An 11,848-nucleotide genomic window follows, 5' to 3' on the forward strand; every position below is an offset into this window, starting at 1 on the left:
TGCCTTATCCCTCCCCTGCTCAAGTGTGCTCCTGTGCTCCCTTTCTCTCTTTCAAATAAAAACAAACAGACAAAGCAAAACACAGACTCCCTGACTGGTGAGGGTACTTCCTGAGAGTGAAAATGGAAGCGGACAGTGAACTGCCTGTGTCAGTCTCCCCATTCTCCTGGGCTGCTGCGTGCTCTCCCGGTGGGCACTGGGACTGGCGAGCCTGCAGTTATAGGAAACAGATCCTTTGATGGCTTTGTTGAAATATCTTGGGAGCCAGAGGTGGGAGGGTTAAGTTAGTCACCCTTTGTGACTCTACAGTCAGGAGGCGATGTTTATCTTGCCCAGCCTGATCCTGCACTAAAATATATCATACAATTAGATGTTCTTGAAAAATATGAATTACGAGTTCTCTGTAAGCAGGGTTGGGCAAATCTCTTCTTTTAAGAATCTGTAAGTGTTCATCAAATGCCAGAGAAATAGGTTTGGGGGACTCAAGTCAGAGATCATGACCTTGATGGGTGGAGAGAGATGTAGTTATGGGGACCTAGATTAAAGGCCTCATGCTACTACATCAACAGAACTTTCTGCAGTGATGGACATGATACATTTCTGTGCTCTCTGATCTGGCAGCCACGTATTTGAGCACTTGGAAGGCGAATAGTGTGATTGAGCATTCGAATTTTTTAATCGTATTTAATTCTAAGTAATTTAAATAGCCACATATGGCGAGCAGCTACCGTACTGGATGACACAGCATTATATGAACCACAGTGTTTCATGAGCAGCTGCTCCCGACCGGGCAGCCTCACCTGGGGATAATTTCTGGCCATACCCAGGGCAGCTTGATGTGACTCCAGGGAAGCTGCTCCCCACCAGTGAACAGAATAGGATTTTGCTCACTGGAAGGATTGAAGCAAAATGCGGGAGGGTTTGGAGGCCCCAAAGAAGGGAGGGTAGAGTGCAGGTTACAGCTTGGCCCGGGGGCCTCGGTTAGAGGTTGACGTGGGTTCTGACTAGTTTCAGACAGTCCTGCCTCTCAGCCTTCGTATCACTGGCCTCGTGGGTCCTGTGCGCTTCAGAAGTGTCTGGAGCAAGATGAGTTGGCAGTAAAGACACCCGAGTTTTGTCTCCAAGGGACTCATTGCCCGTCTTGCTGGGATTGCGCTGAGTGTGTACATGTGGGAGGGGTTGGTCTCCAGTGCGCCCTATGAGGTAGGGACTCTGCCTATTCTGGCTCAATTTATGCTTGAAGAATGAATGAACGGATGAACACATTGGTTTGGGGAGCTGCTGGGGTGGGGTGGTGCTGCCCTAATGCACTTCTCTGGTCCTCCTTCATAGGAAAGAGCCCTGTGAGCTCACACCAGTGGCGCGTGGTGGTTGGGCACCTGGGTCCTTGGTAAAAGGAAGGAACTCAGCCTGGCTGTGCCTCCTGTCTTTCTTTCCCCTCTTCCTTCTCTGCATGCTTGCCTCCCCCACCCTCTCCTGCCCACCACGTCCCCAGTTCTAAGCCCCTTGTAGATGTCCTCGGACTAGACCAAGCTCTTCACTTCAGACACACACCTCAGCTCTGGAAGGTGAAAAACGGCCTCTTTTCCTCCCAGCTGATCTCAAGGAGAAAACAAAACCTTCCCCCTCTTCTCTCCTCCCTCCTTCACCCACACAAACAGACCAGGGGCAGATTACTGAGGTAAAAAATGACTCAGCCAGTTGTTTGGAGGTCCGGATCTAAATGCTGCCAAAAATTTACTTTGTGTCTCTGGGTGAATGATTTCCCCCGTCTGGGCCTGGGTGTCTGCATCTGTGAAACGGCAGGGTAGAACAGACTCTAGAAATGCTAACATTCCACGACTTAAAGTAGATCCAGAGAAATGTGATTATTGGAGGGGCTTAATCACTCCAGGCAGCTTTGCCATTTAAAAGAGGAGCTGGTTAACCCAAATGAGTGTCTAATTGGCAGCCTGCAGTGAGGGCTCTCCCTTAAGCAGGAGGCCTTCCAAGTTCCCTCGCCTGATCCCTCGTACCTTCTCCTCCCCTATCCCCAAAGGGTCAGACTGCAGAGGGGACCCTCTGGTCTCTCAGGCAGGAAAGGTCCACATTCACTGTAATGCTCTCAGAAGCTATCAGCTGCCCGCAGCGGATTTCTGTCATTCCCGGGCTTCACGGAAGGAAAATCTGGCTGGAGAGCAGAGGTTCAGATAAACAGGAATCCTGTGTCTAAAAAATAAGTCGCCTGGGAACTTGAACTTGCTAGTGTGATAATAAAAGGAACACAGAGTGGGGGTCGGATGCACCTGGCTCTTGGCCTCCTTCCAGGCTGTGTGGCCGTGGGCGGGTCACTCCCCCCAAGCTGTGCTCCCCTCCTCTTTAAAATGAGATCATAACCGGCCCTGCCGACCTTGCTTGGCTGCTGCGGGGGGGACCACAAAGAGTTGGGGGCTGCATCTGAGGTTTCATATAAAACGCGGTGCAAATGCAAAGTGGCGGGGATGGCACGTTCACCTTCTGCAGCTACAAACACTCTGCACATAATAATCGAACAGCACAGTGCCAAGCTCCTCCCGGCACCGGTGAGCATGTGCGGTGAAACAGTAAGACACTAAATCACTCACGAGCTGTTTAAAGGATTAGACAGAAATGTTAATGGCAACAGATGTCAGCTTGTTCACTCCTGGAGGACTCGACTCTGGCTTCAGTGGAGCATTTCTCTTGCTGGCTCCAGCCCCAAACGAGGCCACAGCTCAGACCTCTGTTTCAACCCAGAGTGCCCGGGGCTCAGTTTCTGCCCTGAGGTTAAGGCTCTGGCTGGGAAAGCTAGAAGAAGCCAAACTTCATCTTGGGAGGGTCTCCGCGTGGCAGTGATGCCCCGTAAGATCAGCTGATCCAAACTTTAGAGGAAATGAGAAGCTAAAACCTTAGCCTGGAGCCTTGTTTTTGTTTTTTCCAGGAGGCTCTGAGCAGAGCTGAGAGCACTTGGTTCTAGTGGGGATTTGAAGACATCTTCAGGTCCCTGCACAATGAGACCTGGGTGTTCGGCCCTGTAACTGCTCAGGGCCTTCTGGATCTAACATTCTAGGGGACCGTGAACATGGATGACGAGGGGCTGACCCAAGGATTGTTCCAGAATCAAGCTTTCTCCTCCTAGCACTTGGCAGCAAGGTAGACATGAGCGAGTGGCTGCATCCACATCACCATCTGGAATCTTTGGTTTCAGAAGCACTAAAAGAGCAGAGCCTGAAGGAGCCCCAGGAAAACACTTCAGGGAACTTCCGACCCTTCAGACAAGTGGCTGCATCGTGGGCCTCCCACACTTACCTTTGAAGGGGGACTGTGCTCTCGTTGTGAGGAAGAGCTTCTTGCTCTTCTTGCTCCGGCCCTCCTGGCGGATGTGGTAGCCCAGCGCATTGCAGCGGCCCTTCTTGCAGCTCAGGCACAGGCCCCGGCTGAAGCTGCCCATGTCGTTGCACTGGTACGCTGTGCTCTGCATGCTGGCATGCAGCAGGGAGTCGATGAAGAGGTGCACCGAGCGCTCGTGGGAGCATTTGACGGTATGAGTGATGGCTGCAACACGGGCCAGAAAGGACATTATCACCCCTTGATCCAAAGCACCCTCAACCCAAAGGATCCTCTTGTTTTCAGTGCAGACTAACGGCACATTGGGAAGGAAGGGGGGTAGTTGCTGAGGTTTACCCCCTCATCGGCTGAAAACTACAGGAGTGGACCCGTCTCAGTCACTTGGTGGAGAGGCATCACCCCAGGTACTGTGGGGCTCCTGAGGGCACCCTGGGGTTTTAGTAGGAAGCCTAAGTCACTAAGAAAATACTGAATTATTTAAGAAAAGAGGGCACTGAACTTTAAAAAATATATATGTCTTGGGGCACCTGGGTGGCTCAGCCAGTTAAGCATCCTACTCTTGGTTTCGGCTCAGGTCATGACCTCACGGTTAATGAGATCAAGCCCTGCATCAGGCTCTGTGCTGACAGCATGGATCCTGCTTGGGCTTCTCTCTCTCCCTCTCTTTCTCTGCCTGCCTGCTTCCCCCTCCCCCCACTCATACTTGCTTTCTCTCAAAATAAATAAGTAACCTTTAAAAATATATGTTTATGTCTTAAATGGTTAAAAATGTGCAAGGGCTGATGCCTTGGGTTGAATTAGCTGTAACAAGCTTGTGTGGAATGTTTTTCTTAACAAAGCTAGGAAAACGAGTGCCAAGTTACTCTTGGGGCTCAGCTAGTGGTCTGGTGAAAGCTGAGGCCTCTCCCCTGACAGTGTCTACCTTCTGTCCTAAAGCAGCCATTGCCTCCTGGCCTGTAAAACCAGCAAGGGGATTGGCTTCTAAAAGGATACATCCTAGTGACCAGGTTTGCATGGGCCTAAACTGAAACAGCAAGTTTAGGAAGTTTATCTAGCATGGATTTTTGATCTTTATTTTTTACTCTCCATATCTTAACCTAATCTTTAATAAATTATTCCTAAGGAATGTTGAAGAACCACCACAAGGTATGTAAAGTACCTGATGTGAAGGCACAGCACAGCTCACGCTGTCAAAAGGTATTTCCCCGAGTGTTTGAAGGCTAACTGCCAAGATGGGACACCTCAGTTCTTGGTCTAGTGCTGCCATTTGTTGAGCACCTACTATGAGGCAGGTACTATGCTGAGTGCCTTCACTCATCCGCTTCCTGAGTCTTCCCCACGGCTCCTTGGAGCAGCTGTTACAGATGAGAAAACTGAGCTTCAAAGGCATTCACTAACTCATTGAAGCTCACCCAGCCAGGAGGTGTTGGGGAGGTAAAGCAGTTACCAAACTACATTCTGTATGGGTGTGTGGGGAGAGGCACCCACAAGGTAATTGCTTTTAACTTTTTAAATGTTTTTAAAATTTATTTCTGAGAGAGAGAGACCGCATGAGCAGGGGAGGGTCAGAGAGAGAGGGAGATACAGAATCTGAAACAGGCTCTAGGCTCTGAGCTGTCAGCACAGAGCCTGACATGGGGCTCGAACCCACAAACCGCAAGATCATGACCTAAGCCGAAGTCGGATGCTTAACCGACTGAGCCACCCAGGTGCCCCAATGATTGCTTTTAAACTTAAAGGCGAAGAAAACTGAGAAAAACCACATCAAAATTGGGCAAGCAAAATAAACTTACCTGGTTCACTCACTGAAGTTTAGAACAAGAGAGCAAATGGCATTAACTGGTCAGAGATGCATTTGCCAGGCAACTAGTTACTAATCCTAGAGGCCTGTGTTGAGTGTTGAGAGAAAGCAGATCTGGGAGGAGGGCTCGTTGGTCAGCCAGGAATGGACCAGGACCTGTGGGTGACTGGAGGGACAATGATGGGAGGGGCACGCGAGGAATGGCGAGAGGAAGTTTCCAGAAGGTTCTGGCAGGTGTGTGGGCTGGTAGAAGGCTGGGACTCCAGCCAAAATGAGATGATGTTGAGTGTGAAGGTCATTCTGACACTGGAGAGGTGAAGATGGTGATGTAATTACAAGAGAGTGTGTTCTCAGCTTAGTTTGGGATGATGGAGGTGAGAAGAAGGTACACGGGGGTGGGGGTCTCCAGTTGGCTTAGTGTGAGTTGGCATGTTTTCATCAGGATGATATTTTATAATAATGAGAGATTTGAAATGCCTATGGAATGTATGATTTTTGCTGACAGTTTTGTTCATTAATCCTGTGCATGTTGTCAGCGTGCAACTTACTGGTTCAGTCTCAGATTTGAGAGAGAAGTGGGATCACAACCCAGATCATGCCCTGACAAAAAGGAAGTGACAAAGACATGTTTAGAGCCAGACTTTGAATAGGAAGAATCCCAGTAAGGTCCTGTAGGATCACCTTGAAGGAACCTCACGAGAGTGGAAGAGTTACTGCCACTCCAGTCAGTCCAAGGATCAAGGAGCTATGATCTATTAAGTGCATCCTCATGTGGCCCAGAATAGAGGAAGCCCCCTGGGTGAGGAAGCTTCTAGAGAAGGAAAAATAGCCACAGGCATCAGGACTCCACTTTCAGGAGGGGTAGTACCCCAGGAAAGACTCTGTTGGGTACACTGGGTGCAGCTAAGAGGTAGGGATTCCTGGTGGCACCCCAGCTCATTGTCAGAACTTGGCCTCCAGTGACCACTGCTAGTTAAGCAGAGGGCCTCCTGGGCAGACACCAGCCCTTACCGATTCTCACAAGCCCTCTCTCCGAGTGGGCTTGAGGACCATACACCCTGGGTGCCCACCCTTGCTGAACTCTTCCCAAAGTCTCACAGAGCTGGAGATTCACTGGGTCCAGGGGCTGCATGCAAGTGTTGGGGGATAGAGGCCAGTGCAGGCCAGTGCTCTCGGCCGGGCCTTCTTTCTCACCAGTTAAGCCATGCTTGGTAATGTGTTTGTAGAGGTCTAGGAAGTGGCAGCCGGGTTGGAAGTAGCCGCCATTGGGGTAGAAGTCATAGTGTGCTATGGGCTGTTTGATGCCCACACTCAGGCCCATGTGCTCCCGGGTAAAGGTGTGAATGGCATCCACAAAACTGGCATCATCTGGCGAAAGACGGTCACTGAGCGAAGATCCCTCAAACAGAGGGCCAGCAGCATCCAACCCTAACAGGAAAGCAAGGGTAAGGGTTAGGTGGGAGCAAGGGGAGGCAAGGAGAATGCCCTTTTTAGCTTTTTGATGTTATTACACATTCATGAGCTAGCAGGAAGAAGAAAATCCTAGGGGATAATCTTTCTCTGAAAATCTTGCTATAACCTTTTAGCAGTAAAACCACAGTAATTCATGGTGCTGAAAATTAGACACAGGCTGTGCGTTATCTAATGAGGAAAGAGGTCTGCAGGAACTATCCAGTGGTAGAAATAAGGTTATGAGGGAATGCTTGATTTATTTAAGCAAATCAATTTTAAGTACGTCTCAAGCTACTTTCAAGAGCATCTGTTTGCATACAGAAAAAGCCCACTGTGCTTATTGTAAGTAGTTCTAACCTACCCATCAAATAAAGAATTTATTTGTCTGTATGTTGTCAACAATTTCCCAGAGTGAGCTGGCTTTTCTCCTACACCAATGTCATTTCATTGGAATGTCCAGAACAGCCTTGGGACATCACTGTTCCCTGGTGAAAATGTCATGAGCAAATGGGACATCTCAGAGCTCTGGTCAAGTGACAGATGTGTGTGCATGAGACTAACCATAGCTCCTGGTTGACTGTATTTGGGAAGTATTTATGCACTCAAAGTTTTTCCTCTGTCTTTCTTCTTTCAACTTCTCCGGAGGGCCCTTTGATGTCCCACATCAGCCCTGGCTTCCATTCCTGTTGGGGGTGAAGGAATTGACCAGATGGGGGTGGTGAGAGCGCCTGTCTCCAGTTCTCACCCATGGTTACAAATGAAAGATGTCATGGTATGATTTGATTCTGTTCTTCATGGGGCTGAGTATGAGATGACAGCAGTGATTAGCTGTCCTGCCACCTGACATGAGTGAGCCTGGCTAATAATGCCTGATGTGGCCCAGGACACCAGCCAGAGTGGACATGGTGCTGGGCTTGGGGCTGCCTCCTTGCGATTCTGACTTAGCCTTTGAGGCCTGGTTCCTTGGCGATGGGCCTCATTGCCCTTCTGTGGAAGTTCTGCTCACTCCCAGCCTATTGAGGGTTACAGCACAGAGGTGGAGCCACAAACAGTGGCCTGTGAAGCAGGTCTCCCCAGTCACCAGCAAGATTAAAAAGAAAAATAAGGATGAGGAAGTGAGTTCTCATAATGACAAATTTATTTCTTTTCTTTTNCAGAGCCTGATGTGGGGCACAGACCCATGGACTATGAGATCATGACTTGAGCTGAAGTCAGATGCTCAACTGACTGAGCCACCCAGGCGCCCCAAATTTATTTATTTTATTTTTTTAATTTAAAAAAATTATTTATTTTTTAATAGTTTACTGTCAAGTTGGTTTACATATAACACCCAGTGCCTATCCCAACAAGTATTTCTTTTAAATGTCTGCCATGATTCCTATCTTTTAACCTATTCTTTGGTGAAGTAGTGGCAATAGTAGATATTAGCTGCCAAAAATATTGACATGATAGAATTAAAGGCCACAACAATGCTAGTCGTCGTAAATTTCCTTTGAATTGTTTTAGCCTGTGAAGTATTATTGCTTTAACCTGATAGGTATTGAAGAATGAGTAGGAGTTTGGTAGGTAGACAGGGGCTGAGTGGATAAGTGGTGGTAAAATATCCCAGGCAAAGGGAAAAGGATGTGCAGAGGCCCTGAAGCACAGGAGGCCATGGCATGTTTGTGGAGCGGAAAAACACCTAGTGTCACAGAAGCCTGCGACTACAGGAAGGGAATGGCTGGAGGAGAGGCCGAAGAACTCTGGAGACACTACACCGAGAAGGGCCTTGTTTGGGCTTCCTGAGTTTCATCCTGTGGGTGTCTGTGGGCCTTGGGGACTTGGCTGGGGAAAGGTCTGGTGAGATGTGTTCTTCCCATCAGAACTGTGGGGTAGCATGGGGAAGAGGTTGGTGTCTAGGATGCCTGGGAGGAAAGACCTTCTCACACAAGTCCGGTTCTTCCTGGCTATCTGGGGCCATTTCTAAGTTAGTGTAGAGCTTCCTCCCTCAATCCAGATGGGTCTCGGAGTAAGACCCATATGTTGCACAAACATGGAAACTGAGGCACAAACATGGCCGATGTTATTGCAAATTTCAGGCTGTGATTCTTTTTTTGCTCATATTGGGCTTTTTAAGCTAGAGGTTGAAAAACTCTTTGCTGGTAGAACAGTGTATAGAAAGTCTACTCTTTAGGTCCTATTTGGCATGACTATGAGAGCCATCCTTTGGAGGACAGGCACCAGGAGTTGAGGCTGTAATTTACTCTGAATTCTCGAGGAACAGCAGTCTATGACAGTGGTCATGTTTGACGCCGCACAGCCAGTCTTCCTGTGAGCACCAGTGCGCAGGAAGGAGGCTGGGGGCCTGGTAATTATGGAGCTGTGGGGGAAGCACGTCCTGTTTCACACCCCCCACGCTGTTGTTAGTTACCAGGCGCAGTTACCTGTAATTCTCCCAATCTTGCGCTTTCCGCCCATGTAACTGCCAGCGAATCCTGAGACATGTGCCCCCAGGCTGTACCCAATTAGATGAACATTGCTTCGAGAAAATGGGACAGATTCCTGGAAGACAGAGGCAAGATGGGTACAGGGGAGAGCTGCCGGGCAGAAGCCTGTGCGAGTCCAGCTTATTCTGGGCTCCCACCCTGTTCCTTGTGCTGGGTGACAAATGAGGTGCTTAATTCATCCCCCAGACCCGATCTGGTTTCTCATTTATTTTTTTTTAGTTTATTCATTTTGGGAGAGCACGTACGCAAGCAGGTAAGGGGGAGAGAGAAGGAGACACAGAATCCCAAACAGCTCCGTGCCATGCGCTCAGAGCCCGATGTGGGGCCCGAACTCATGAACTGGGAGATCATGACCTGAGCCGAGATCAGATGCTTAACAGACTGAGCCACCTAGGCACCTCTTGTTTCCTACTTTTGCTGGCTTCCACCTTTCAGGCTCAGCTACCTGGGCCCCTGCCTGGTAATGCTGCCGCCACCCCCACCCCATTACTAGGACCTTAATGCCTTGCACGGTGATCCTATGGGGTTTGATGGTGTTACAGGTGTGTTTAGATCCCTCAGCACATCCTAGGGAGTGAGCATAAAAGAAATAGTGGAAGGGGTGGGGAGGGAAGATAGTTCTACTGAATAGGGGTTTAAGCAAGGCATCTGAGGGGGCGTCTGTACCACTGCCCTCCAATTTCTGTGAGCTTAGCAGAGTGGTCCAGCTCCTGCCTGGGCACTTGGAAACCAGCCTAATTCATTGAGACTTAGGAGAAGGGAGAGGAAGGGAGGGAAGGGGAGATCAGGGCAGGGCTTACCTCCAGCCATTGGATGACAGCGGCCACCTCCTGGCCCACGAGGCGAGTGTTGCGCACAGCCACCGTGTAGTGGTTGTGGGCCAGGGTGAGCCAGTCCACCAGCCCCACGTTCACCGGCTGGTCCAGCCCAGACTTCAGCGCGGCAACCATCTGCCAGATCCAGCTTTCCAGAAAGCCGTCCACCTGCGGGTGGGCCCACAGAGGAGTCCGTGTAACCGGGAGGGGACAGAGACCGGGAGGGCGTCTCTACTTTCTCTCTGTTCACCTTTTTTAATTCCCCAAGTCTTGGCTAATTAATGCTGGATCCTTCTTTTCAGAAGAAAAGGCTTCAGGCAGCGAGGGGAGTGGGGGGAGTTGGGGTCTCTGCAGCTTGGCACTGTTGACATTTTGGGCCAGATCCTTTTTGTGGTGGGGGCTGTCCTGTGCGTCGTAGGATATCTAGCAACATCTCTGGTCTCTGTAGGTGCCAGCAGCGCCCTCCCCTCTAAGCTGTGAAAACCAAAACTATCTCCAGGCTTTGCCAAATGTCCCCTCGGGGCTACCCCTGGCCTCAAACTGAGAACCGTTCTCTTAACATGCCCCTATTTTATAAAGAGTTGCTGAGCCTTAAAACCATGGAAAAGTCTGTGTAATCAGGTGCTGAAAGCTGACCTTTCCTTTGAGAAGCAGTTCTGGTACTTTCGGCTCTGGGAGGGAGGTCTGCTGGGCCATGGCTGCAGCCACGGCTCTGAATCCCAGCCCCTTTGTCTGCCCCCACCCACCGTGTCTGCTTGCTTAAGAGGGAATTGAAGGCCAGGGGCTGGAGCATGGCAGGAGCTCAGTACACGTTTATGAGGAAACTTTCTGTGTCTGCGCCCTGTTTGAGAACCAGCCTGCAAGTTCTCCTGATGGGCTCATGGAACAAAGTCATTTGTACTGCGTCTGCAAAGACAAACAGGAGGTCACTTACAAGAATAAGGGTGGGCTGGTGAATGTGGGGCATGGCTGTCTAGGGTGGTCCAGGCAGAAGGAAGAGCACACGCAGTCAGGAGAGGGCCCTGAGGTGTGTTCAGGGGAAGAGTCTGGTGCGGCTGAAACCAGACAGTGGGAGGCGAGGCCGGAGTACACGTACAATACTGATGACGTGGCAAGTCATTCCGAGGTCAGGTGCGTCCACTTAGAATGTTCACCTAGCGCTTTCCATGTGCGTAGAGCATCTTGGGTTCAAATCCAGGCTTTCTCAGATACTGAGTGACCCTAGGCAAGTTAGTTAACTTTCTTGTGCCTCCTCTGGAAAATGGGGACCATAATAGTACTTTTCCAGGATTGTTGTGAAGATGAAAGCAGTTAAGTTCTAGTTAAATACTTAGAATGGTGCCTGGAATGTGTTAGTACTCAGGAGATGTTAGTTATGCAGAATTATTTAGTTACACAGTTATGTTAATAGTTATTTACATAGTGAAGCAGCTGTTGTTGTTATTACTAGTAATAATAGATATATTCCCATCTGGATTTTAAGAATGAAAAGTTCGTTCTGGTAAAGGACCTTGGTAAGAGAACCTTGCGATCTTCATGTTGCATTTTGTAAACAAGATATTTATATCACTTATTCAGTTAACAAATATTTTTGGAGCACCTAATATACAATGGATCGTGTCCTCAAGAGAAGAGGGAGAACACTCTAGGCAGAAAACACAGCCTGAGCCATGGCCAAGAAGAGAGAAATCACAGCAGAGTGGAAGGAGCTCCAAGCAGTTGAGTGTTGCTGAGTCTAAGTGGGGAGCAGGGAGGGTGAGGGGAGGCAGAAAGAATGGGGACAAGGCACAGAAGGTAAGGGGTTCAGGGGAGGAAAGGAGAGTCAGGGAGGGTTAGGGGGAGCATGGGAAGATGAGGAAGGGGCAGGGAAAGGCGAGGGGGCAGGGAGAGTGAGGGAAGTCAGGGAAAAGTGAGGGGGGCATGAGGAGTGAGGGGGGCATGAGGAGTGA

General features: G+C 49.6%; 1 protein-coding gene across 1 annotated transcript in view; it reads right to left on the bottom strand.

The window, feature by feature from the left end:
• LIPC (lipase C, hepatic type) overlaps window positions 1-11,848 on the bottom strand; it is a 133,713-nt gene that overhangs the window by 15,856 nt on the left and 106,009 nt on the right. Inside the window, exons 3-6 of the mRNA XM_077748850.1 lie at window positions 9,885-10,067; window positions 9,022-9,139; window positions 6,341-6,574; window positions 3,307-3,552 (exon numbers count right to left, since the gene is read on the bottom strand). Coding sequence (XP_077604976.1) covers window positions 3,307-3,552; window positions 6,341-6,574; window positions 9,022-9,139; window positions 9,885-10,067 — 781 coding nt within the window. The remainder of the gene's footprint in view (window positions 1-3,306; window positions 3,553-6,340; window positions 6,575-9,021; window positions 9,140-9,884; window positions 10,068-11,848) is intronic.

The sequence above is a fragment of the Crocuta crocuta genome, unplaced genomic scaffold (genome assembly GCF_008692635.1).
Source record: "Crocuta crocuta isolate KB4526 unplaced genomic scaffold, BGI_CrCroc_1.0 scaffold130, whole genome shotgun sequence".
NCBI lineage: Eukaryota > Metazoa > Chordata > Mammalia > Carnivora > Hyaenidae > Crocuta > Crocuta crocuta.